This window comes from Takifugu rubripes, unplaced genomic scaffold (assembly GCF_901000725.2).
Source record: "Takifugu rubripes unplaced genomic scaffold, fTakRub1.2, whole genome shotgun sequence".
NCBI classification, from domain to species: domain Eukaryota; kingdom Metazoa; phylum Chordata; class Actinopteri; order Tetraodontiformes; family Tetraodontidae; genus Takifugu; species Takifugu rubripes.
In genome coordinates, this window is record NW_021821634.1 from 612,119 (window position 1) to 637,118 (window position 25,000).

Genomic DNA, 25,000 nt, shown 5'->3' on the forward strand with positions numbered 1-25,000 from the left:
TCACGTGCGCTGTGCACATATTTGGGAGGCGCTCCGATCCCTCTCCGTCCTCCGTCTTGTCCATTAAGGACACGTGGCCGCTGGCTGAGTGCAGCTAAATTGCTCCCTGTCTCTAAAATAGCTCTTCTCCATCTGCGCGTCCACGTTCACGTGCACGTTTTCCTGTTTCAGACGAGCGCTGGACTGGAAACGCATCATGGCTCCGCCCCCTTAGCGTTCCCAGTGTTCCCAGTACGAAGGGGTTCCTGGTTCAGGTCTGTCCGAGCGTCTGGTTGGAGGAGAGGTCGAGCCGTTGCCATGACGCAGTGACCTGAGGTCTGGGTGGATCCTGCCCGTGTTCCAGGCGTCTCCGGCGAGGAATCACACCTACAGGCGAGCGGCGCCACTCGTGGCGGCGGCCTGCTTTTCCCGTGTGCGTGCGGCGTCCCAAATGTTCTCCAACATGGCCGGCTTCCCACGGTGATCCGCCCACCTCACACCTCCCATTCATCGCCACCTTCCACTGAAGGACCTATTCTGGTTCCCGCCGCCGTCTCGGCGGCCGCCCACCGCCGCTAGGAAATATAGACGGGAAAAACCTGAACCGGAACCCCGACGCACGTCTGTCCCAGATGGAACGTCGGGTCACAACTGGGACATTAAGGAAAAGTTCTCCTCCGCCTGTACCGGGGATGGAGGAGGAGGATGGAGGAGGAGGATGGAAGAGGGGGATGGAAGAGGAGGAGGAAGGAAGAGGGGGATGAAGAGGAGGATGAAGAGGAGGATGAAGAGGAGGATGAAGAGGAGGATGAAGAGGAGGATGGAAGAGGAGGAGGAAGAGGGGGATGAAGAGGAGGATGGAAGAGGAGGAGGAAGAGGGGGATGAAGAGGAGGATGAAGAGGAGGATGAAGAGGGGGATGAAGAGGAGGATGAAGAGGAGGATGAAGAGGAGGATGAAGAGGGGGATGAAGAGGAGGATGAAGAGGAGGATGAAGAGGAGGATGAAGAGGAGGATGAAGAGGAGGATGACAGCTAATCTGGGGTGTGAGGGAGACGAGTCAAGGTGAAGTCGCCACGGTGACCACGGGTTGCTCCGGTGATTAGCCTGACGCGGAGCAGCGCTAACACCCCTGGATGGTGGGAAATTGAATTTGGAATTCTCCAGGGGAGAAGATGGAAGTGAGGGAGGAAGGTCGGAATCAGAAGCTTAAAAAGATTTACGACCAGATTTATCAGCTCTCACTTATTCTCCCGTTGGATCAGCGCTCACTTCCTGTTGGGTTCTTCTGGAGCTTCATGGTGCTCAGAGCGACGGGGCACCACACGACCTGATGTGAACCCTCTGGAGACCCCCTGCTGGGCTCCAACCGGGGAAGGGCATCCCTGGTTCCCCTGGTTCCCCTGGTTCCTCAGGTTCCCCTGGTTCCCCTGGTTCCTCAGGTTCCCCTGGTTCCTCTGGTTCCCCTGGTTCCCCTGGTTCCTCAGGTTCCTCAGGTTCCCCTGGTTCCTCTGGTTCCCCTGGTTCCCCTGGTTCCCCTGGTTCCCCTGGTTCCTCTGGTTCCTCAGGTTCCTCTGGTTCCCCTGGTTCCCCTGGTTCCTCAGGTTCCTCAGGTTCCCCTGGTTCCCCTGGTCCCCCTGGTTCCCCTGGTTCCTCAGGTTCCCCTGGTTCCCCTGGTTCCTCAGGTTCCCCTGGTTCCCCTGGTTCCTCAGGTTCCCCTGGTTCCTCAGGTTCCCTGATGGACTCGTCTGGTTGGTGGATGAGCAGCTGTTGTTTCAATCATCTCTAACCTCTTGGTGCCGTTCCTGCTCATTTCCTCTTTCATTTCATCACCACACTTGTCTGGGCGGCCTGGTAGGCGTATCCTAGCAACAGTGAGACGGCAACACAAAGGTGTTGGTATTTATGGAAATGTAGGAGGAGAGGAGAGGGGAGGAGGAGAGGAGGAGAGGAGAGGAGGGGAGGAGAGGAGAGGAGAGGAGAGGAGGGAGGAGAGGAGAGGAGAGGAGGGTAGGAGAGGAGAAGGGAGGGGAGGAGAGGAGAGGAGAGGAGAGGAGAGGAGAGGAGAGGAGAGGAGGAGAGGAGGGGAGAGGAGAGGAGAGGGGGGGAGAGGAGAGGAGAGGAAAGGAGAGGAGAGAAGGGTAGGAGAGGAGAAGGGAGGGGAGGAGAGGAGAGGAGAGGAGAGGAGAGGAGAGGAGAGGAGAGGAGAGGAGAGGAGGAGAGAGGAGGAGAGGAGAGGAGAGGAGAGGAGAGGAGAGGAGAGAGAGGAGGAGAGAGGAGGAGAGGAGAGGAGAGGAGAGGAGACCAGTCTGTCCCCTCCCCCTCCACCACTGTAGCATGAACGTGAACATTAAAGTAAGAATTTACCAAAACGCAAACAAACATGTATCACGCTAGCGTATTTAAATAAATGAAAACACGTTTTAACCTCATTAGTCTTCTACTTTTCTGCATAAAGTTTGGAGAGTAGCAAATTTTTAATGACTTCTATGAATTATTTGATGAAACTTTTCCCAACGCATCTATTTTTTTATTTACCACGCTAACTTATTGGAGTTAGCGTGAGTTGTGGGCTGGTGCCGTAGCGCCACCAGCTGTTTCACTCGTATGATGGCACACTTGTAATGTAAATAAAATATAAAATATATACGTTGTTGTAAAGAGTTGCCTTTTCCACACAGCAATAACCCATCAGGAGCTGAACGGCGCCCCCTGCTGGACGCCCACAGCAGCTAAACCACGCTGGATTACTGTCGTCTGGCGAATGTTTAACACGCCACCAAGACACTGCCAAGTTCTTCAGAACTTCCCGGAATGAGCCGAGCTTCTTCAGGGTCACTCGCTCAAGGCCAGGGGGCGTGGCCGGGGGGCGTGGCCTGCAGGAGTGGCGGTTGACCTTAGCGCTGACCGAGCACGCGGGTCGCGCTGCTCTGCTGCAGACACGTGTTCGGGTCGGTGTTCGTTGGAGCAGAGGCAGCTTCCTCCTGTCCGTCCTCCTTAAACAGACGCGGAGGAGTTTATCGGGACGTGACGACCTTGCAGCGCTCCCGAGTGTCACATCCAGCAGCCGTGCGCGGCGCCAGTGTCCTGTCAGGAAAATGTGATCAGGTTTGGGAAACCAGATTAGCGGCTGCGCTTTGCATACGTGATTCGATTATGTCGGCAGAGGTGCTGGACGCGCTGACGGGCCGTAACTCGTTTATCGCAGCTCCGCCTTCGGAATACGGCGACAGAAGCAGAGTGTTAATTATTGTCACGCCAGGTCCGCCATCTTTGATCAAATCGATACAATTAGATCATCAGAATCTCAGCGTGGTCAACAAGGTCAGCTGTGATTAGCCGGAGAAGTTCTCCACCCCAAAGACCGACGGATCTGAGCTGGATCCGGAGCTCCGGTCGCCGCTCCGCTACACATACCGGGACACAACAGTCAACATGCTAACCGTGCTAAAGCATTGCTAAGACGTCGCTAATCATGTCCTGTTTTTAGCTTCTTCCAGACGAGGCCAGTCTGGCACCTTTCAGGTGTTTGTCTGCTCCGTGTCAACAGTGACGGAGCAGCACCCTCGGAAATATTGATATCGATTGGGTCTGGTGGTCACGCACGGATGGGAAGAACCAAATGGTGGGCCAGGTGTTCCATCAGGTGGATGTTTTGATTTGATTGGCACCTCCAGAGGGTCCGGCTGCAGTTTCATCATTTCTGTCCGTTTTACCCCCCAAATGCCCCAAACTTTACCGCTCTTACCCCCTGAATGTCACCACTTCACAGTCTGAGGCTGCAGAGCAGCATCGGCCAGCAGGAGGACAGGCAATTAAAGGGTGGACGGACAAGCAGTCAGGACGGGAGACACTGGGGGTCCAGAGAGACCTGCAGCCCTCATCCAGGGCTGTCAGTCAGCATCAGGCTGTGTTCAGACCAGGGGAAGGTCCCAGGGGACAGAACCAGGAGCCTGGAGACGAGGACGCCTGCTGGAGGACAAGACAGTCGAAGAGGGTCAGAGGACTCCTGCCTGGAAAACAAAACCCAGTCAACCCAGTTTAGACCTGTCTCACACCAGTTTAGACCTGTCTCACACCAGTTTAGACCTGCCTCAGACCAGTTTAGACCTGCTCTCACACCAGTTTAGACCTGTCTCACACCAGTTTAGACCTGTCTCACACCAGTTTAGACCTGCTCTCAGACCAGTTTAGACCTGCCTCACACCAGTTTAGACCTGTCTCACACCAGTTTAGACCTGTCTCACACCAGTTTAGACCTGCTCTCAGACCAGTTTAGACCTGCCTCACACCAGTTTAGACCTGCTCTCACACCAGTTTGGACTTCGTAGCCTCGTTGGCGCAGTAGGCAGCGCGTCAGTCTCATAATCTGAAGGTCGTGAGTTCGAGCCTCACACGGGGCAGCTGACTTTTTGTGCAATTTCCCCGATGTGGGATCAATAAAGTCTTTTATCCTTATCCTGCTATCACACAAGTTTAGATCTGTCTCACACCAGTTTATACCTGTCTCACACCAGTTTAGACCTGCTCTCACACCAGTTTGGACCTGCTCTCACACCAGTTTAGACCTGCTCTCAGAGCAGTTTAGACCTGTCTCACACCAGTTTAGACCTGCCTCACACCAGTTTAGACCTGTCTCACACCAGTTTAGACCTGCTCTCAGAGCAGTTTAGATCTGTCTCACACCAGTTTAGACCTGCTCTCACACCAGTTTAGACCTGCCTCACACCAGTTTAGACCTGCTCTCACACCAGTTTAGACCTGCTCTCAGAGCAGTTTAGACCTGTCTCACACCAGTTTAGACCTGTCTCACACCAGTTTAGATCTGTCTCACACCAGTTTAGACCTGCCTCACACCAGTTTAGACCTGCCTCACACCAGTTTAGACCTGCTCTCACACCAGTTTAGACCTGCTCTCAGAGCAGTTTAGACCTGTCTCACACCAGTTTAGACCTGCCTCACACCAGTTTAGACCTGTCTCACACCAGTTTAGACCTGTCTCACACCAGTTTAGATCTGTCTCACACCAGTTTAGATCTGCTCTCACACCAGATTAGACCTGCTCTCAGAGCAGTTTAGACCTGTCTCACACCAGTTTAGACCTGTCTCACACCAGTTTAGACCTGCTCTCACACCAGTTTAGACCTGCTCTCACACCAGTTTAGACCTGCTCTCACACCAGTTTAGACCTGCTCTCAGACCAGTTTAGACCTGCTCTCACACCAGTTTAGACCTGCTCTCACACCAGTTTAGACCTGTCTCACACCAGTTTAGACCTGCTCTCAGAGCAGTTTAGACCTGTCTCACACCAGTTTAGACCTGTCTCACACCAGTTTAGACCTGCCTCACACCAGTTTAGACCTGCTCTCACACCAGTTTGGACTTCGTAGCCTCGTTGGCGCAGTAGGCAGCGCGTCAGTCTCATAATCTGAAGGTCGTGAGTTCGAGCCTCACACGGGGCAGCTGACTTTTTGTGCAATTTCCCCGATGTGGGATCAATAAAGTCTTTTATCCTTATCCTGCTCTCACACCAGTTTAGACCTGTCTCACACCAGTTTAGACCTGCTCTCACACCAGTTTAGACCTGCTCTCAGACCAGTTTAGACCTGCTCTCACACAAGTTTAGACCTGCTCTCACACCAGTTTAGACCTGTCTCACACCAGTTTAGACCTGCCTCACACCAGTTTAGACCTGCTCTCACACCAGTTTAGACCTGCCTCACACCAGTTTAGACCTGCTCTCAGAGCAGTTTAGACCTGTCTCACACCAGTTTAGACCTGCCTCACACCAGTTTAGATCTGTCTCACACCAGTTTAGATCTGTCTCACACCAGTTTAGACCTGCTCTCACACAAGTTTAGATCTGTCTCACACCAGTTTAGACCTGCTCTCACACCAGTTTAGACCTGCCTCACACCAGTTTAGACCTGCTCTCAGAGCAGTTTAGACCTGTCTCACACCAGTTTAGACCTGCCTCACACCAGTTTAGACCTGTCTCACACCAGTTTAGACCTGTCTCACACCAGTTTAGACCTGCCTCACACCAGTTTAGACCTGCTCTCAGAGCAGTTTAGACCTGTCTCACACCAGTTTAGACCTGTCTCACACCAGTTTAGACCTGCTCTCAGAGCAGTTTAGACCTGTCTCACACCAGTTTAGACCTGCTCTCACACCAGTTTAGACCTGTCTCAGACCAGTTTAGACCTGTCTCACACCAGTTTAGACCTGCTCTCAGAGCAGTTTAGACCTGTCTCACACCAGTTTAGACCTGCCTCACACCAGTTTAGACCTGTCTCACACCAGTTTAGACCTGTCTCACACCAGTTTAGACCTGCATCACACCAGTTTAGACCTGCTCTCACACCAGTTTAGACCTGTTTCACACCAGTTTAGGCCTGCTCTCACACCAGTTTGGACTTCGTAGCCTCGTTGGCGCAGTAGGCAGCGCGTCAGTCTCATAATCTGAAGGTCGTGAGTTCGAGCCTCACACGGGGCAGCTGACTTTTTGTGCAATTTCCTCGATGTGGGATCAATAAAGTCTTTTATCCTTATCCTGCTCTCACACCAGTTTAGATCTGCCTCACACAAGTTTAGACCTGTCTCACACCAGTTTAGACCTGCCTCACACCAGTTTAGACCTGATCTCACACCAGTTTAGACCTGCTCTCAGAGCAGTTTAGACCTGTCTCACACCAGTTTAGACCTGCTCTCAGACCAGTTTAGACCTGCTCTCACACCAGTTTAGACCTGTCTCACACCAGTTTAGACCTGTCTCACACCAGTTTAGACCTGCCTCACACCAGTTTAGACCTGCTCTTACACCAGTTTAGACCTGCTCTCAGAGCAGTTTAGACCTGTCTCACACCAGTTTAGACCTGCTCTCAGACCAGTTTAGACCTGCTCTCACACCAGTTTAGACCTGTCTCACACCAGTTTAGACCTGTCTCACACCAGTTTAGACCTGCCTCACACCAGTTTAGATCTGTCTCACACCAGTTTAGACCTGCCTCACACCAGTTTAGACCTGCTCTCACACCAGTTTAGACCTGCTCTCAGAGCAGTTTAGACCTGTCTCACACCAGTTTAGACCTGCTCTCAGACCAGTTTAGACCTGCTCTCACACCAGTTTAGACCTGTCTCACACCAGTTTAGATCTGTCTCACACCAGTTTAGACCTGCTCTCACACCAGTTTAGACCTGCTCTCAGAGCAGTTTAGACCTGCTCTCAGAGCAGTTTAGACCTGTCTCACACCAGTTTAGACCTGTCTCACACCAGTTTAGACCTGTCTCACACCAGTTTAGACCTGCTCTCAGAGCAGTTTAGACCTGTCTCACACCAGTTTAGACCTGTCTCACACCAGTTTAGACCTGCTCTCAGAGCAGTTTAGACCTGTCTCACACCAGTTTAGACCTGCCTCAGACCAGTTTAGACCTGCTCTCAGACCAGTTTAGACCTGTCTCACACCAGTTTAGACCTGTCTCACACCAGTTTAGACCTGCTCTCACACCAGTTTGGACTTCGTAGCCTCGTTGGCGCAGTAGGCAGCGCGTCAGTCTCATAATCTGAAGGTCGTGAGTTCGAGCCTCACACGGGGCAGCTGACTTTTGTGCAATTTCCCCGATGTGGGATCAATAAAGTCTTTTATCCTTATCCTGCTCTCACACCAGTTTAGACCTGTCTCACACCAGTTTAGACCTGCTCTCAGAGCAGTTTAGACCTGTCTCACACCAGTTTAGACCTGCTCTCAGACCAGTTTAGACCTGCTCTCACACCAGTTTAGACCTGTCTCACACCAGTTTAGATCTGTCTCACACCAGTTTAGACCTGCTCTCACACCAGTTTAGACCTGCTCTCAGAGCAGTTTAGACCTGCTCTCAGAGCAGTTTAGACCTGTCTCACACCAGTTTAGACCTGTCTCACACCAGTTTAGACCTGTCTCACACCAGTTTAGACCTGCTCTCAGAGCAGTTTAGACCTGTCTCACACCAGTTTAGACCTGTCTCACACCAGTTTAGACCTGCTCTCAGAGCAGTTTAGACCTGTCTCACACCAGTTTAGACCTGCCTCAGACCAGTTTAGACCTGCTCTCAGACCAGTTTAGACCTGTCTCACACCAGTTTAGACCTGTCTCACACCAGTTTAGACCTGCTCTCACACCAGTTTGGACTTCGTAGCCTCGTTGGCGCAGTAGGCAGCGCGTCAGTCTCATAATCTGAAGGTCGTGAGTTCGAGCCTCACACGGGGCAGCTGACTTTTTGTGCAATTTCCCCGATGTGGGATCAATAAAGTCTTTTATCCTTATCCTGCTCTCACACCAGTTTAGACCTGTCTCACACCAGTTTAGACCTGCTCTCAGAGCAGTTTAGACCTGTCTCACACCAGTTTAGACCTGCCTCACACCAGTTTAGACCTGCTCTCAGAGCAGTTTAGACCTGCTCTCACACCAGTTTGGACTTCGTAGCCTCGTTGGCGCAGTAGGCAGCGCGTCAGTCTCATAATCTGAAGGTCGTGAGTTCGAGCCTCACACGGGGCAGCTGACTTTTTGTGCAATTTCCCCGATGTGGGATCAATAAAGTCTTTTATCCTTATCCTGCTCTCACACCAGTTTAGATCTGTCTCACACCAGTTTAGACCTGCTCTCACACCAGTTTAGATCTGTCTCACACCAGTTTAGACCTGCCTCACAACCGGTTTAGACCTGTCTCACACCAGTTTAGACCTGCTCTCAGAGCAGTTTAGACCTGTCTCACACCAGTTTAGACCTGCCTCACACCAGTTTAGACCTGTCTCACACCAGTTTAGACCTGCTCTCACACCAGTTTAGACCTGTCTAACACCAGTTTAGACCTGCCTCACACCAGTTTAGACCTGTCTCACACCAGTTTAGACCTGCCTCACACCAGTTTAGACCTGTCTCACACCAGTTTAGACCTGCTCTCACACCAGTTTAGACCTGTCTAACACCTGTTTAGACCTGTCTCACACCAGTTTAGACCTGCTCTCACACCAGTTTGGACTTCGTAGCCTCATTGGCGCTACCCGGCGAGCGAAAAGCTGTATAAGCCCAGCCAGTCATATGCGCCATTCAATCTTTCGACAGCCAATCATATGCGCTTTTCAATCTTTCGACAGCCAATCATATGCGCTTTTCAATCTTTCAACAGCCAATCATCTGCGCGATTCAATCTTTCGACAGCCAATCATCTGCGCGATTCAATCTTTCAACAGCCAATCATATACGCGATTCAATCTTTCAACAGCCAATCATATGCGCTTTTCAATCTTTCAACAGCCAATCATATGCGCTTTTCAATCTTTCGACAGCCAATCATATACGCGATTCAATCTTTCAACAGCCAATCATATGCGCTTTTCAATCTTTCAACAGCCAATCATATGCGCTTTTCAATCTTTCAACAGCCAATCATATACGCGATTCAATCTTTCAACAGCCAATCATATACGCGATTCAATCTTTCAACAGCCAATCATATACGCGATTCAATCTTTCAACAGCCAATCATATACGCGATTCAATCTTTCGACGTCCCGCCTTAACTTAAACTGCGGTCTCAAACTTTGGAAAAGCCAATCGATCCTAGAGTTGATTTATTATTTAAAAGTCTGCCCGCTGTTTATTCCGGACATCTACGTGGATTTTGACAAGGTACGTGCGCAAATTGCGGTCTGTTATTCGTTACGTTTTTTTTTTTCATTTCACATAAAATATCACCGTAAATGCTTAATGCAATATGTCCAAGTCATGTCAGGCATTTGTAACGCTAATGTAACTTGATCATCGGGAGTTTTGCAATAAAGTTTGTGCAGTTGCTGCCGGAGCTTTAGCTGGTTGTATTTTTTTTTCTGCCGATGAAATTGCTTGTTTTCTTTGGCAGTTGTACGCTGGAGTGCGTCGTTTCTGATTACTTGTTATGTTATAACATTATCTTATGTTATGACAGACCAAAGAAATGGCATGACCTTTACACTCAGGTGAAACGACCAACCTAAAACGACTTACATTAATCATTTCAGATAGCAGACTACATTTTCCCCTCAGGTATAGACAGAAAGGATATAATCTATCTAGATTTATGACTATTAGCAGGATAAAAATCCCTCTGAAGAACTTAACACGGTGAACTGTTACATTCAGCAGGGTGTTTACACATTTATTAGTCAGCTATTATGTTATGTGAAACAAGAGTAAGATTTTTTTGTTGTTACAGATAGAAAAGTGCCCTCTGCAGCTGAGTTATGTTATGTTATAACATGACAGAAAATGTCTACCAAAAAAACCTCCAGCCGTGCCTCCTCCACCTCCAGCAGTGCCTCCTCTTCAGTCATCTACAGTTTTGCTTCAGCCCCAGCTTCCTTCTTCCATGTCCTCTTCACAACAGGATGTAAGTGATAAATAAATAAATTCTCAGTCGATCTATAGATCACCTTCCACCTTCCCCAACTATTCTATCCTGCCTGCTCCCCGGTGAATCCTGTCTGCTGTCTATTCCTGATAATAAAGCTGTGTTCCGTCGAATTCTGGTGTCACATTTGGGTTCTCGTCGGGTCCCTGACATCTGTCTGTCTGCAAGAATTTAAGTAGTGACAAGGAAATTGTGATGCCACAGAAGCTAAATATCAGTTTTTATTTTCCAGGCTGGAGACAACCGCAGCATTCCTGGAACGGACCGCGTAGATGAACTGGCTGAATACTTGGTGGAGCTACGAGAGCAGACGGGATTGACCCTGAACAATCAACAAGTTAGCACCATTCTGGGTTTGTGGCAGAGTCTTGGCAAATTTGACAAAGACAGGATTGTGTATGCTGCAAGACATCAGGACCGGTGGCTAACTGGACGCTTCAGGTCTCCTAAAAAGAAGGCTGTGCTCACTCCTGGGGTGGAAAGCACAAACGGTGTGTTCTTGGCTCAAGTGGTTCACCAGCTCAGTGGCCAAACTGCTGTCGCCTGATTGAGACCATCTTCGTGAGGCTGCAACATTCACACGAGCCCCAAAGAAAGAGGACAACACAGCGATCTCGATGGTCTCTAATTTTACAGGATTACAAAAAGATGCGGCAGCTGGTTCTGTGCAATGGGACACTAATGCAGCAGACGACCCTCCAACGTGTAGTGAACCAGACCACCCTCATGCAGTGGTATAACCAACGGCTGAAGGGTCAGGAGGCGTCTGTTCTTTTGCAAGGTGTGCAACGGCCAGCTGACCCATCTCTCTGCCACAGTACCAACAGCAGCCCCCAGTTACCAGCTGCACACCTACAACATGCCAGCAAATACAGCTGGACAGGCAAAACCTAGGTTACGGCAAATTGATCCTGCAGTTGCCTCCAGTGGACCATCAGCCACCCTGGAAAAATATACTGTCCAAAGACTGAGGCTCTCACCAAAGAACAGTGGCTGAAGCAGATGAGACAGTAATGCAATATTGTTACTTTTAATATGCTTATCCCTGTGGGCTGTTCTGCCCTTTGAGTTCCACTGCAAGTTTTACATCTTATTTCATAGTTGTATCAAGGTTTCATTGGGGTTTGATTTGTTTCTTTGACAATTTCAGCTTTATAAATGCTTAAATGTGAATGTCATTTTGTTCACAATTGTACATACATATTCTCTTTGTTATAAATTAAAAGTTTTACAAAAATAATTCTATCATTTTTGGGTCCGGGTGGGATTCGAACTTCTGTCTTTCCTTCTCTTCTTCCCCCTTTTTTCCCCTTTTTTCCCCTTCTTCCCCATCTTATACAGACTATTGTTCCCCAGCTTTGGCGCAGTAGGCAGCGCGTCAGTCTCATAATCTGAAGGTCGTGAGTTCGAGCCTCACACGGGGCAGCTGACTTTTTGTGCAATTTCCCCGATGTGGGATCAATAAAGTCTTTTATCCTTATCCTGCTCTCACACCGGTTTAGACCTGTCTCGCACCGGTTTAGACCTGCTCTCGCACCGGTTTAGACCTGCTCTCGCACCGGTTTAGACCTGTCTCGCACCGGTTTAGACCTGCCTCACACCAGTTTAGACCTGCTCTCAGAGCAGTTTAGACCTGTCTCGCACCGGTTTAGACCTGCTCTCACACCAGTTTAGACCTGCCTCACACCAGTTTAGACCTGCTCTCAGACCAGTTTAGACCTGTCTCACACCAGTTTAGACCTGCCTCACACCAGTTTAGACCTGTCTCACACCAGTTTAGACCTGCTCTCAGAGCAGTTTAGACCTGTCTCACACCAGTTTAGACCTGCCTCACACCAGTTTAGACCTGTCTCACACCAGTTTAGACCTGCTCTCACACCAGTTTAGACCTGTCTCACACCAGTTTAGACCTGTCTCACACCAGTTTAGACCTGCCTCACACCAGTTTAGACCTGCTCTCACACCAGTTTAGACCTGTCTCAGACCAGCTTAGACCTGCTCTCACACCAGTTTAGACCTGTCTCACACCAGTTTAGACCTGCTCTCACACCAGTTTGGACTTCGTAGCCTCGTTGGCGCAGTAGGCAGCGCGTCAGTCTCATAATCTGAAGGTCGTGAGTTCGAGCCTCACACGGGGCAGCTGACTTTTTGTGCAATTTCCCCGATGTGGGATCAATAAAGTCTTTTATCCTTATCCTGCTCTCACACCGGTTTAGACCTGTCTCGCACCGGTTTAGACCTGCTCTCGCACCGGTTTAGACCTGTCTCGCACCGGTTTAGACCTGCCTCACACCAGTTTAGACCTGCTCTCAGAGCAGTTTAGACCTGTCTCGCACCGGTTTAGACCTGCTCTCACACCAGTTTAGACCTGCCTCACACCAGTTTAGACCTGCTCTCAGACCAGTTTAGACCTGTCTCGCACCGGTTTAGACCTGTCTCGCACCGGTTTAGACCTGCTCTCGCACCGGTTTAGACCTGTCTCGCACCGGTTTAGACCTGCTCTCGCACCGGTTTAGACCTGTCTCGCACCGGTTTAGACCTGTCTCACACCGGTTTAGACCTGCTCTCGCACCGGTTTAGACCTGTCTCACACCAGTTTAGACCTGTCTCACACCACACCAGTTTAGACCTGCTCTCGCACCAGTTTAGACCTGTCTCACACCAGTTTAGACCTGTCTCACACCAGTTTAGACCTGTCTCACACCAGTTTAGACCTGCTCTCGCACCGGTTTAGACCTGTCTCACACCGGTTTAGACCTGCTCTCAGACCAGTTTAGACCTGTCTCACACCAGTTTAGACCTGCTCTCGCACCAGTTTAGGCTTCGTAGCCTCGTTGGCGCAGTAGGCAGCGCGTCAGTCTCATAATCTGAAGGTCGTGAGTTCGAGCCTCACACGGGGCAGCTGACTTTTTGTGCAATTTCCCCGATGTGGGATCAATAAAGTCTTTTATCCTTATCCTGCTATCACACAAGTTTAGACCTGTCTCACACCAGTTTAGACCTGTCTCACACCAGTTTAGACCTGCTCTCACACCAGTTTAAACCTGCTTCAGAGCAGTTTAGACCTGTCTCACACCAGTTTAGACCTGCTCTCACACCAGTTTAGACCTGTCTCACACCAGTTTAGACCTGCTCTCACACCAGTTTAGACCTGCTCTCACACCAGTTTAGACCTGCTCTCACACCAGTTTAGACCTGCTCTCACACCAGTTTTAAACCTGCTTCAGAGCAGTTTAGACCTGTCTCACACCAGTTTAGACCTGCTCTCACACCAGTTTAGACCTGCTCTCACACCAGTTTAAACCTGCTTCAGAGCAGTTTAGACCTGTCTCACACCAGTTTAGACCTGCTTCAGAGCAGTTTAGACCTGTCTCACACCAGTTTAGACCTGCTCTCACACCAGTTTGGACTTCGTAGCCTCGTTGGCGCAGTAGGCAGCGCGTCAGTCTCATAATCTGAAGGTCGTGAGTTCGAGCCTCACACGGGGCAGCTGACTTTTTGTGCAATTTCCCCGATGTGGGATCAATAAAGTCTTTTATCCTTATCCTGCTCTCACACCGGTTTAGACCTGTCTCACACCAGTTTAGACCTGCTCTCACACCGGTTTAGACCTGTCTCGCACCGGTTTAGACCTGCCTCACACCAGTTTAGACCTGCTCTCAGAGCAGTTTAGACCTGTCTCGCACCGGTTTAGACCTGCTCTCACACCAGTTTAGACCTGCCTCACACCAGTTTAGACCTGCTCTCAGACCAGTTTAGACCTGTCTCACACCGGTTTAGACCTGTCTCACACCGGTTTAGACCTGCTCTCGCACCGGTTTAGACCTGTCTCGCACCGGTTTAGACCTGCTCTCGCACCGGTTTAGACCTGTCTCACACCGGTTTAGACCTGCTCTCGCACCGGTTTAGACCTGTCTCACACCAGTTTAGACCTGTCTCACACCACACCAGTTTAGACCTGCTCTCGCACCAGTTTAGACCTGTCTCACACCAGTTTAGACCTGTCTCACACCAGTTTAGACCTGCTCTCGCACCGGTTTAGACCTGTCTCACACCGGTTTAGACCTGCTCTCAGACCAGTTTAGACCTGTCTCACACCAGTTTAGACCTGCTCTCGCACTAGTTTAGGCTTCGTAGCCTCGTTGGCGCAGTAGGCAGCGCGTCAGTCTCATAATCTGAAGGTCGTGAGTTCGAGCCTCACACGGGGCAGCTGACTTTTTGTGCAATTTCCCCGATGTGGGATCAATAAAGTCTTTTATCCTTATCCTGCTATCACACAAGTTTAGACCTGTCTCACACCAGTTTAGACCTGTCTCACACCAGTTTAGACCTGCTCTCACACCAGTTTAAACCTGCTTCAGAGCAGTTTAGACCTGTCTCACACCAGTTTAGACCTGCTCTCACACCAGTTTAGACCTGCTCTCACACCAGTTTAAACCTGCTTCAGAGCAGTTTAGACCTGTCTCACACCAGTTTAGACCTGCTCTCACACCAGTTTAGACCTGCTTCAGAGCAGTTTAGACCTGTCTCACACCAGTTTAGACCTGTCTCACACCAGTTTAGACCTGCTCTCACACCAGTTTAGACCTGCTCTCACACCAGTTTAGACCTGTCTCACACCAGTTTAGACCTGCTCTCACACCAGTTTAGACCTGTCTCACACCAGTTTAGACCTGCTCTCACACCAGTTTAGACCTGTCTCACACCAGTTTAGACTTGCTCTCACACCAGTTTAGACCCGCTTCAGAGCAGTTTAGACCTGTCTCACACCTGTTTAAACCTGCTTCAGAGCAGTTTAGACCTGTCTCACACCAGTTTAGACCTGTCTCACACCAGTTTAGACCTGCTCTCACACCAGTTTATCGAGAGAAGAGAGAGAGAGAGAGGGGAGGGGGAGAGAGAGAGAGAGAGAGAGGGAGAGAGAGGGAGAGAGAGGGGGGGGGAGCACAGGTGGGCGGGGAATTGCAGGTTGTCTCGCGCTGATTCGGTAAGATGAAGAGGAGCATCTTGAAAGATGTGGGAAAGGGGGCGGGGCTTTGCTCTTTCAAACTCTCATATCTCACATATCAATAATTCAAGCGCGCGCCACAGAGAGCAGAAGGAGCCCCGCGCGCGCTATGAGTTGTTGTGCGTCGTCAGCCGTCCGGGACCCGTCCGAACCTTCCGCCGAACCTGTCCGCCAGTGACGCGCGCGAGAGGAGGCAGCGAAAGCGAGCGTGGCCCCGGAGAGTCCCGAGAAACGCTCCCGTCCTCCCCACCGTGCCGGTCCCGGAGAACCGCGGGTCCGGGAAGTTCTGCCGCCCGACTTCTGAACGCCGCCGCTCCGGTATGTTGGCCGTGAGTCTGCTCGCCGCCCTGGTGCTCGCTGCCCGCCCGGCCCGCGCCCAGAACGACACGGAGCCCATCGTCCTGGAGGGGAAGTGTCTGGTGGTGTGCGACTCCAACCCGGCCTCGGACCCCACCGGCACCGCGCTCGGCATCTCGGTGCGCTCGGGGAGCGCGAAGGTGGCGTTTTCCGCGGTCCGGAACACGAACCACGAACCGTCCGAGATGAGCAACCGGACCATGGTCATCTACTTCGACCGGGTAGGAGCCGAATCCGGTGGAAAACCCGAGTTTTCCTCAGTTTTACAGTAACGGTCATAATTCGGATCGAAGGCGTTTGACGCATCTGTAAAGACCCGGACCTGGAGCGGGTCAGGACCAGATCTTCCCAGAGGTTTCAAACTGAGGGGGGGGGAAAAAAAAAATCCTGAAATAAACTCTTCCTGAGATAATTTTTTTGGGGAGAAAAACGAGTTTGGTGTAGCGGGACAATAATTCCCATTTATGTTCCAAACCTCGGGAACGTTTGAGCTTTTCCTCAGCTGGGAAAATCCTGGAACACCTGCTCCCATCGTTGAGTTAAAGGTTAACTGTCCCTCAGACAATCACACCCCCCCCCCCCCCCATAAAAGCAGACATTTGCCGTCATTAAAAGGCTTCCTCTGAAATATTCATCAAGTTTCCTGACGGGAAAAAACCCTCAGATCGGAGTTTGTTCCCAGAGAAGAGGGCAGAATGTTCCCCCCGTTCCCGAACCTTTTTTATCGCCTCTTTTTTCTCCCTCTTTCAGGTTCTCGTCAACGTGGGGAAGAATTTCGACGAGGAGAGAAGTAATTTCATCGCTCCGCGCAAAGGGATTTACAGCTTTAACTTCCACGTGGTCAAAGTCTACAACCGCCAGACCATCCAGGTACCCGTGCACCGGCCACACCAGCCGCTCCCAGTCGGAGCCCGTAGTCTCGGTGGGGGGGTTGTCTTGGTGAGGGGGGGCCGACCGAGCTCTCGGAATAAATGCGGCGTGTCCGTCCCGGGCCCCGGCGGGAACGCCGTCGCCCGAGCGGCTCCGATGACCCCGGAGCGGGATGAAAGGCGCGTCCAGCCTTTAAGGTGCACGTGGCCCCTAACGAGCTGCACGGCGCCGTGACCAGAGCCCCCGACTGGGGCAGGTCCGGGCCCGCTGGACTCCTGGACGGGAAGGAATTCCGGGGAGCGAGCGGGAGCCCGCGCGGCGTTCCGTCCCGTTTCAAATGAAGCGACTCCCAAAGCGTTAGATTAAGATTAAGATGAACTTTATTCATCCCCGTGGGGAAATTGAATTGTTAGCCTGTGATTAGCGGAGGCGGCGCGAGGCTCCGGGCGGATCCCCGTCAGATTTGATGACTCTTTATTTTCAACCTTTATGAGGTTAAATAAATCTGATAAAAATCAGGAGATGGACAATAAATTGGTGCAAATGCTCCCACGTGCCTTTGAGCAAGCGCGTTTACGCCTTCAGGGAGGAGACGCCCCTGTTCGCTGGCGTAAATATTCCTCACAATTCCCAGGATGAGAATCCTGAAGGAAGCGATCGGATAATCAGAATCCTTCTCTCTGAGCTGGTGGAACCGGCTGGACCCGTTTGGGTTAGCTCTACCCGCGAGAGCCTTCGTTAGCAACGGTTAGCTGACGCTACAACCGCTACGCTGGCGTGTTTCTGCAACAGTCACAAAAGGCTGCGCTAATATTGGGCGCTAACGCTCAGAAGCTGTTCACCAGTGGAGGGAGATCTGGCCCGGTGTGGGCTGTCCGGGTCAGGCGCTGCCCACCTGCAGCCTCTTCATCCCTCCCTCCGTCCGTCCGTGCAGAACATCTGAAACTCCCACTGTTTTCAGCGCCGCTGCCGCAGTGGAAGAAGGAGACAAGAGGATGAGCCCAGGAGGGAGGAGGAGACGAGGACGAGAGGGACAGGAGGACGGGCACATGGACCCCCTCTGGCTGCTCGGACCCGTTCACCATCGGGGACGGTCCAGCACCGGAGGTGAGCCACCTGGACCAGAACACAACTGAAGCCGAGTCCAGCCGTCCTGACGGCCGACGTCAGATGTTTCTGAGCGGAACCAAAAATAGACGCTAACATGTGGGCGCCGAAGACGGAACCGGGAGATCCTCCTGCGGAGACCTTCATCTTCTCACCAACGGCCCGTTCTGATGAGTTCTGGGACAAATTCCCCTTCAAAAGTAGTTTTTGAGAGATTGATCGGACCAGACGTCTCTCAGCTCCACGTCCTCGTTAGTGACGCCACAACCGAGCCGTCCTGACGTGGCGACGGGTCCAGAATTGGGCCCGGGCCACCGCCCCTCTGCTGAGTATGAGCATAAAGGGGTTAGCATCGCGGGAGCTAAGGTAAACGGAGTGGAGGCTCCTTTCCATTGTGAGCAACATTAGGCTCCAGCACCAATTAAATCATGGCAATGATTGTGTCGTTAGCATAAAAACGCACAACTATTTTGTCTTTGAGTGACACTGATGGCCGCTCTGCATCTCTAAGCGTTCAGAAATCAGGAAACGTTTTCAAATGGACGGGACATCAGTCGCCTGGTGTGACAGTTTAATGGGTCTGTACGGCAGCGCCGCCATCAGCACCCATTAGCATCGCTCCCTCCATCACAGGGTGTAAATGTTTACCTTCACCAGGACCACGGGAAGACACTCGGGCTTTAATCGTGACGCCAGTGATCAGGGCCCAGAAACACAGCCATCGTACCATCAGCGCTAAGGCTAGCACGGGCTAACAGGTGTGATGGAAATGTGCATTTTAAATGAAAACCTTTCACTCACTCACTGATTCACCAGCCGTGGTCGTGTCCCGACGGATGCTAACACGTTTGCTAGCAGGGTAGGGGTCGGTGTCCTCTCACTAGCCCCCACTAGCTCCAGTAGGAAGAATATGTTGGACTCCTGGTTTCCACTGAATGTGTGCAGCTTGCTAACGGGAGAGCCGTTGATGCGTATGCTAAAAGCTAAGCGTGGCCTCGCTACACCCACTGGGGGTGGACATTGTCCACGTCTGCACGTCCTGCTGATTGTCCCTGAGAGACAAAGAGCTTTACAATCAGTCGCTCCAAGTTCTACTGTGAGGGGAACAATGAAGCTAACATGAGCATTAGCAGCACAGATGTGGAGCAGCCAGTAAACGTCGGGGCTCCTGAACATCAGCGCTCGTAGCGACGGAATAAACCTCCACGATGGAGGTTGGCGAGCGCTTCACCGCTCCATCGAGCTGCTGCCGCTCCTCCGCCGCTTTCAACAAATCAATACTTCAGATGAGGCGCTAACGTTTACGACGCGTTTAGAGCTGCTCTGCATCAGCTGTGTGGACCTCCTGCTGACCGCACCATCTGCACCAACAGGGCCCAAACCAGGCAGCTCCAAACCCAGTCCTTGAAGTCCAAACCCAGTCCTTGAAGGTCACAATCCTGCCGGGTTTTCTGTCCTACCAGGTGGAACCTGTGAGATAGAAAACCCGCCTGGATTTTGTCCCACGAGTACTGGGTTTGGACTTCAAGGACTGGGTTTGGACTTCAAGGACTGGGTTTGGAGCTGCCTGGTCCGGACCGACAGGCCTCGGGTCCGGGCCGACAGGCCTCGGGTCCGGGCCGACAGGCCTTGGGTGGACACGCTGAGGCTCCGTCCAGGTGTTTGGCTGCATGTTGGTTCACAGGTAACCTCAGTAATGACTGACCGAACACATTGGCTTCACTGTGACCCGGGCTGCCCCCCCAGAACCTGAAGTACAGACCAAGTGTTTTCATTAAATTCTCTCTCTCTCACACACACACACTCACACTCACACTCACACACACACACACACACATAGTCTGAATAATGGTGCTCAGATTGCTATTAAGAGAAGTAGCAGGACTAGAGAGCTCTTGCCTCTGACAGCCTCTCTCTCTCACACACACACACACTCACACACACACACACACACACACTCACACACACACACACTCACACACACACACACACACACACACACTCTGACCCTGCCCTGGGTGTGGTGGTTAAGTGCATAATTATGGTATTCATGACCTTGAAGGAGCCGGCAGGCTGGGTGAGAACAGCAAACCCTCGAGCTGAAACATTTTAATGAAGAGCAACAACCTGTGAAAACATTTATTTCAATTCATCTTTATTTATATGGGGGGGGGGGGTGCAGCTCTGACCCTCGTGGTCGCCCCGGTGATGGAGCCGTCCCTCCTCCAGCTGCTCCAGCAGGGCTAACCAAGGCTAGCATAACCGTTAATGACGCCGACACGTCTCCTCCTGCTCTCTCCAGGTGAGCCTGATGCACAACGGCTGGCCGGTGATCTCCGCCTTCGCTGGCGACCAGGACGTGACGCGTGAGGCGGCCAGTAATGGTGTTCTGATCCAGATGGAGAAGGGAGACCGGGCCTACCTCAAGCTGGAGAGAGGAAACCTGATGGGAGGATGGAAGTACTCCACCTTCTCCGGCTTCCTGGTGTTCCCCATGTAGAGGAAGAGGAGGAGAAGGGGGGTGGAGGAAGGGGCGGAGATGGTAGAGACGGGACGGGACCATTAACCCAGGTGAAGAACGGCTGACCCGGCTCATTAGCGTGTACAGAACCCTCCTTTCATCCACCCTTCCCTCCCCACGCCTGCAGCCTCGGACAGCCAGAACTTTTTTATTCTCCTCTGGAAGACGCGATTGAATCACTGCTGTGTTCCCGTGTGTTTTAGGCTCCTCCCCCTCCCTCCATCACCCATCATCCCTCCATCATCCCTCCATCCATGTGATCTCAGAAACGGCTGCTTCAGGTAAGAACAGACCTTCTGCACCACCTCCAGCCAATCAGGAAGCTCCACTCAACAGTGTTTAATGACGATCAAATGATGCTGAGGTTAATTAAGAACTTGGTCAAAGTCGGTGAACGCTAACACGGTGCTGCACCATCAGCAGCTAGAGGACTTCAGCCCATCAAATATTGGCTGAGAACATCTAGACGTCAACGTAAAGACAAATCCTGGAGCGAGCGGCTCCTGTTGCTGAGGAACCTCGAGTCCTGATTGGTCCATTCCTCCACCCTCATCCTCACCTGCATCCTTCCTCCGTTAGCTTCTCTCCCTCCGTTTAGCCTTGACCTCCTGGAAGCAATGCGTGTATTTGCTGGCTTTTCTGCACCGTTGGACTCGTGGACACTCGGTGGCCCCGTCAGCTCCGACGCTCCCCCATATCCGAATCTCCTGATTTCTAATCTTCTGGTGATCAACCTGTATCTGAGTCGTGATTGTGTGGAACCCCGAGGCTGCTTCTGCTCTTGTTCCCAACATGCTTCTTGTTTCTGTTCTACCAGGTTGTGGCTGCAGATGAAGCTCCGTCTAGATGTTTAAAGGAGAGAAAGGTGCAGCCCAAAGGGAGTTTTATTTATCAGTAGAGATATAATAATTAATGGAAGAAGTTTTATCTCATTTTATCTCCTGTTTTCTTATTTATTTGCTCTGATGAAATCAATAAAATTTAAATGGTACTTTTATTTTTCTTAAACCTTCAAATGTTTCCTGGTCTTGTTTTTAAAGCCACGATGGGCGGGGCCTGCATGGGCGGGGCGTGTGTGGACGTGGTCTTTATAGGTGGTGCCTTGTGGGCGGGGCCTGTATGGGCGGGGCCTTCTTTCTATTGGAATATTGTTTGTTTTTCCTTTGATTCCAATTAGTTGTGTTTAATTTTCCTTTTCTTTTTTTCTTTGATTTCTCGCTTGTTTCTATCTTCATATTTTCTTTGGTTGTTTTTTTTCCCATTTTGTGGTTCGTTTCTCTCCCGACTCTAATTAGCTCCAAGGGGAAAATTAGGAGCTGGATAATAAGCAGACGTCCTCCTCTTCCCTCCTGTTCCTCCGCTCTTCCTCCCTCGCTCCATCTCAAACCCACTCGGATACATCGGAGCGCTACGCAGCTTCCTGTTTGTCTCTCTTAGTCAATTTCTGTTGTGCTGGAAGAGCAGGAAGAGTCTTTGAGCTTTGCTCCGTTCCACATCAAACAATAGCAATGATTCAGTTTGTTCTCCCGCTGCTAACATTAGCCGCTCCTATCATAGCTGGGGGGCCTGTTCTTTGGCACCGGTCCACTCCAGGAACGCCCCTACTTCCTGGTCTGACCGGCCATAACAGGAAGTAGCAGTGATGCTGTTCGTGGTTAGCATGTACACAAAAAAGTAGCACCTTCGAACACCCCTAAAATCCATACAAATTGGGAAATGCTCTGCTAGCTTAGCATATTTTAATGTAAAGTTTATCAATGAAAGAGGTCACATTTATTTTAGGTATTTTAATGACAGTAAACTGATGCCTGGGCAGCACAAGACGCCTAAATGTCCCACACTCAAAGTTCTGGGATGTGGGAACGATCCTTTTCCAGGGAACGTCCAAGGTGTTGTGCCGTGTTTCTGCAGGTCACCTGTGCACGCGTTACCTGGGCGCAGTACCGGGGCCTGACAGAGAGGCAGCAGTGAGCAGCAAAGTGATTAGATTGATAATAGTTACAGTATCACAGATGAAAAGGATTATAGCTCTGTGTGTGTGTGTGTGTGTGTGTGTGTGTGTGTGTGTGGGGGGGGGTGTGTGTGGGTGTGTGTGGGTGTGTGTGTGTGTGTGTGTGTGTGTGCGTGCGTGTGTGTGTGTGTGTGTGTGTGTGTGTGTGACGGCCTCGCGGACCAGAGTTCCTCGTCCTCCAGCAGTAACTTGATTAGGGCCGAGTCGAGCAGCCCTCATTTTCTGCAGCATTTCGCTGCCACGTGCGTGTGTGCGTGCACGTGCGCCCCTCCGTAGTGCGTTCGGCTCCTCTCAATGTCAACAGAAAGCTGACAGTAGCGTCTGATGCAGCATTATATTTTCTCACTTGCTTCCCGTTGCCTCTGACGTCCCGCTGCCACACACACTTTTTGACCTTTTGACCCCTCACGGCGGCCAGATGGGCATCAAGAACGATCGCTGGCACAGCCGGACCCACTGAGGCGGGCTGAAGAATAGAAGAGCAGCATTTTGTCTCACTGAGGGATAGCCTTTGACCCCTGACCCCTGCCTTTGACCCCTGACCACAACCACACTGTACAGAGGTCACAGGCTGTCGCTGGTGGCGGGTCCCTAAAGCCCCCCCTTCATGTCACTCAAAGCCGGCTGGGAGGGGCTGGGACATGGCACCAAGCAGATGGGAAGCACAACACTAGTTTGGTGAGGACCAGTAGTTTGGTGAGGTCATCAAGGCGAAGCTCTTATCTCTCCCGACACATCACATGAATCGCTCCACGAGGTTCCTCTATTCGCCGTTCTGTGTTCCCCACATGACCCACGACGTGGTGTCATCTGAGAACTTCCGCAGGTGGCTGGACTCAAAGCGCTTTACTGGAAGTCAGATGTGTATGTGGCGAAGCCAAAGGGGGAAGGTGCCGTTCCCTCGGGGTGTTGGTGCGTACAAACCCTGGTCAGTACGCCAGCTAGTCGTTGATCCTTACATCCACCTGCGAGGTCTCCAGTCCAGCCTTCAGTAGCCTGGGCTGGGTGGTGCTGGGTCTGTCGCATGGGTCTGATAAGCAAACCGGTTCTAGTGACACCTGTGGTTTGGGATGGTTTCTAGGCACAGGCTGGAGAGGTGCTGAAGAACTCCACTCTGCTGGCTGGAACACCCCCTTAAGGACTCGGTGGGGATGATGTTGAGGCGTGAGACGTTGTTGATTGGGGTGGCCCGGGTGGTGAAGGCTATGCCCAGGTTTGCCTGCCTCGCTCTCAGCTTTTCTAGATTAAATTCTTCCGGCCTGGTGAAGCTTATGAGTAAGATCTTCCTTATCAAACATATGTTTCACCCCAAAAAACCACCAGGTCATTCTAAAGGAATCCACTGCTTTTAGGGTTTAAGACCCTTGATTTGGAAACGAATGGATCAGAATTCTAAACAACCCACCAAGTGGATCAGTGAGATCTAATGATCAAATCAGTCTAAGATTCTGTCTTCAAAGGGGCACTTGGCAGGGGTGCCCACTCTGTGCAGGTCTTGTTGGTTTACCTTAACCCCTAACCTCAACCCTTAACCCCTAACCTCAACCCCTAACCCTTAACCCCTAACTCTAACCCTCAACCCCTAAACCTAACCCCTAATCTTAACCCCTAACTCTAACCCTCTACCCCTAAACCTAACCCCTAATCTTAACCCCTAACTCTAACCCTCAACCCCTAAACCTAACCCCTAATCTTAACCCCTAACTCTAACCCTCTACCCCTAAACCTAACCCCTAATCTTAACCCCTAACTCTAACCCTCTACCCCTAAACCTAACCCCTAATCTTAACCCCTAACCCTTAAACCCTAACCCTAACTCTAACCCTCAACCCCTAACCCTTAACCCCTAATCTTAACCCCTAATTCTAACCCTTAACCCCTAACCCACAATCATCATAGAACCATTAGCAGCATATATCTGACATAATAGAGATGTAGAAGGAAGCCAGCCAAATAACATATACCATAATATGAGTCTATGCAGATGATGTATTACTTTTTATTCAAAACTCATAGGTCTCATTTTTTAAGGTAGTCACATTCATTAACAAAGTTTCCTGTGGCTCCTTTAACGCAGTCAACTACCAATTAGCTATAGATTCCAACCAATGTCTTTAATTCTGCCTCAAGCAGGAAGCATTAAAGCTCTTGGCATCAATATTTGCTCAATCCTGTCAGAGTTATCCAGGCTGAATTTCACCCTGCTTCTCCCTACCATAGACAAACACCTTGAGATGGAGGAGGAAGTTAAGGCACTCTTATGGAACCTCCTAGATGTTAGGAGATGGGACGGTATTGTCATGGGCCGAGGAGTTTAGTCCTGCTCCAGGCAGACTAGATGACACGCAGAGCTGGGGTTTAAATGAAATTCCTGTTCCAGTGCATAGGTTACAGCTGCATTGTGGGCTAGTAGGGGGTAAGGTGGTCATGGGGGGGGTGTCCTGCCATGCCAAATGTCATCCTCGGTTCCAGTTCCAGTGGATTGGGAAGATGCAGTCAGGTGACAACGAGGAGAGTCCTGCACATCACTCCCTTTAGGGATGAGTTGCTGGAGAGGAAAACCCATTTTTCAAGTTGTCCCAACTAAATTTTGCAGGGAAGTGTTGATGTGACACACTTCCGTTGACTGCTAATTTCCCTAATGGACACCCCCTAAAGGGATCAATAAAGTACCCTGATTCTGATGATTCTGATTCTGACACGATCGATCGGGTCACCTGGGG

The 25,000-nt window shown here is 51.0% G+C and overlaps 1 protein-coding gene, 1 long non-coding RNA gene and 10 other non-coding genes across 15 annotated transcripts in view; 11 read left to right on the forward strand and 1 right to left on the reverse strand.

The window, feature by feature from the left end:
• The first annotated feature begins 4,308 nt into the window (after window positions 1–4,308).
• trnam-cau (transfer RNA methionine (anticodon CAU)) lies at window positions 4,309–4,381 on the forward strand. The gene has a single exon. It is a non-coding gene; the product is annotated as a tRNA-Met (tRNA).
• A 986-nt stretch (window positions 4,382–5,367) lies between these two features.
• On the forward strand, window positions 5,368–5,440 carry trnam-cau (transfer RNA methionine (anticodon CAU)). Its single transcript has one exon. It is a non-coding gene; the product is annotated as a tRNA-Met (tRNA).
• A 961-nt stretch (window positions 5,441–6,401) lies between these two features.
• Window positions 6,402–6,474, forward strand: trnam-cau (transfer RNA methionine (anticodon CAU)). The gene has a single exon. It is a non-coding gene; the product is annotated as a tRNA-Met (tRNA).
• Window positions 6,475–7,502: 1,028 nt separating this feature from the next.
• On the forward strand, window positions 7,503–7,575 carry trnam-cau (transfer RNA methionine (anticodon CAU)). The gene has a single exon. It is a non-coding gene; the product is annotated as a tRNA-Met (tRNA).
• Window positions 7,576–8,152: 577 nt separating this feature from the next.
• Window positions 8,153–8,225, forward strand: trnam-cau (transfer RNA methionine (anticodon CAU)). The gene has a single exon. It is a non-coding gene; the product is annotated as a tRNA-Met (tRNA).
• A 214-nt stretch (window positions 8,226–8,439) lies between these two features.
• trnam-cau (transfer RNA methionine (anticodon CAU)) lies at window positions 8,440–8,512 on the forward strand. Its single transcript has one exon. It is a non-coding gene; the product is annotated as a tRNA-Met (tRNA).
• A 3,957-nt stretch (window positions 8,513–12,469) lies between these two features.
• On the forward strand, window positions 12,470–12,542 carry trnam-cau (transfer RNA methionine (anticodon CAU)). The gene has a single exon. It is a non-coding gene; the product is annotated as a tRNA-Met (tRNA).
• Window positions 12,543–13,231: 689 nt separating this feature from the next.
• Window positions 13,232–13,304, forward strand: trnam-cau (transfer RNA methionine (anticodon CAU)). Its single transcript has one exon. It is a non-coding gene; the product is annotated as a tRNA-Met (tRNA).
• Window positions 13,305–13,819: 515 nt separating this feature from the next.
• Window positions 13,820–13,892, forward strand: trnam-cau (transfer RNA methionine (anticodon CAU)). Its single transcript has one exon. It is a non-coding gene; the product is annotated as a tRNA-Met (tRNA).
• Window positions 13,893–14,539: 647 nt separating this feature from the next.
• trnam-cau (transfer RNA methionine (anticodon CAU)) lies at window positions 14,540–14,612 on the forward strand. Its single transcript has one exon. It is a non-coding gene; the product is annotated as a tRNA-Met (tRNA).
• An 851-nt stretch (window positions 14,613–15,463) lies between these two features.
• Window positions 15,464–21,276, forward strand: cbln1 (cerebellin 1 precursor). Of its 4 annotated transcripts, none has more exons than XR_003887282.1 (4): window positions 15,464–15,989; window positions 16,519–16,638; window positions 20,048–20,547; window positions 21,084–21,276. XR_003887282.1 is itself a non-coding variant. In XM_029832106.1 (3 exons), the coding sequence occupies exons 1-3, from the start codon at window positions 15,732–15,734 to the stop codon at window positions 20,243–20,245; spliced, it is 576 nt and encodes a 191-aa protein (XP_029687966.1). In that variant the 5' UTR covers window positions 15,464–15,731; the 3' UTR covers window positions 20,246–21,276. The 4 variants fall into 4 exon arrangements, 1 of the variants encoding a protein (XP_029687966.1); XR_003887283.1 differs by having other exon boundaries at window positions 20,048–20,316; window positions 20,470–21,276; XR_003887284.1 differs by having other exon boundaries at window positions 20,048–20,316.
• A 3,680-nt stretch (window positions 21,277–24,956) lies between these two features.
• LOC115248372 (uncharacterized) overlaps window positions 24,957–25,000 on the reverse strand; it is a 2,306-nt gene continuing 2,262 nt past the window's right edge. The window contains exon 3 of the long non-coding RNA XR_003887266.1: window positions 24,957–25,000. This exon is cut by the window's right edge and continues 337 nt beyond it. This is a non-coding gene — a long non-coding RNA (uncharacterized lncRNA).

Excerpts from the sequence above, each read along its gene's own strand:
- cbln1 (XM_029832106.1), top strand. The coding sequence starts at position 15,732 with ATGTTGGCCGTGAGTCTGCTCGCCGCCCTGGTGCTCGCTGCCCGCCCG. Across the intron at positions 15,990-16,518 it reads TGGTCATCTACTTCGACCGG|GTTCTCGTCAACGTGGGGAA; the intron begins GTAGGAGCCGAA and ends TCCCTCTTTCAG. Across the intron at positions 16,639-20,047 it reads ACAACCGCCAGACCATCCAG|GTGAGCCTGATGCACAACGG; the intron begins GTACCCGTGCAC and ends TGCTCTCTCCAG.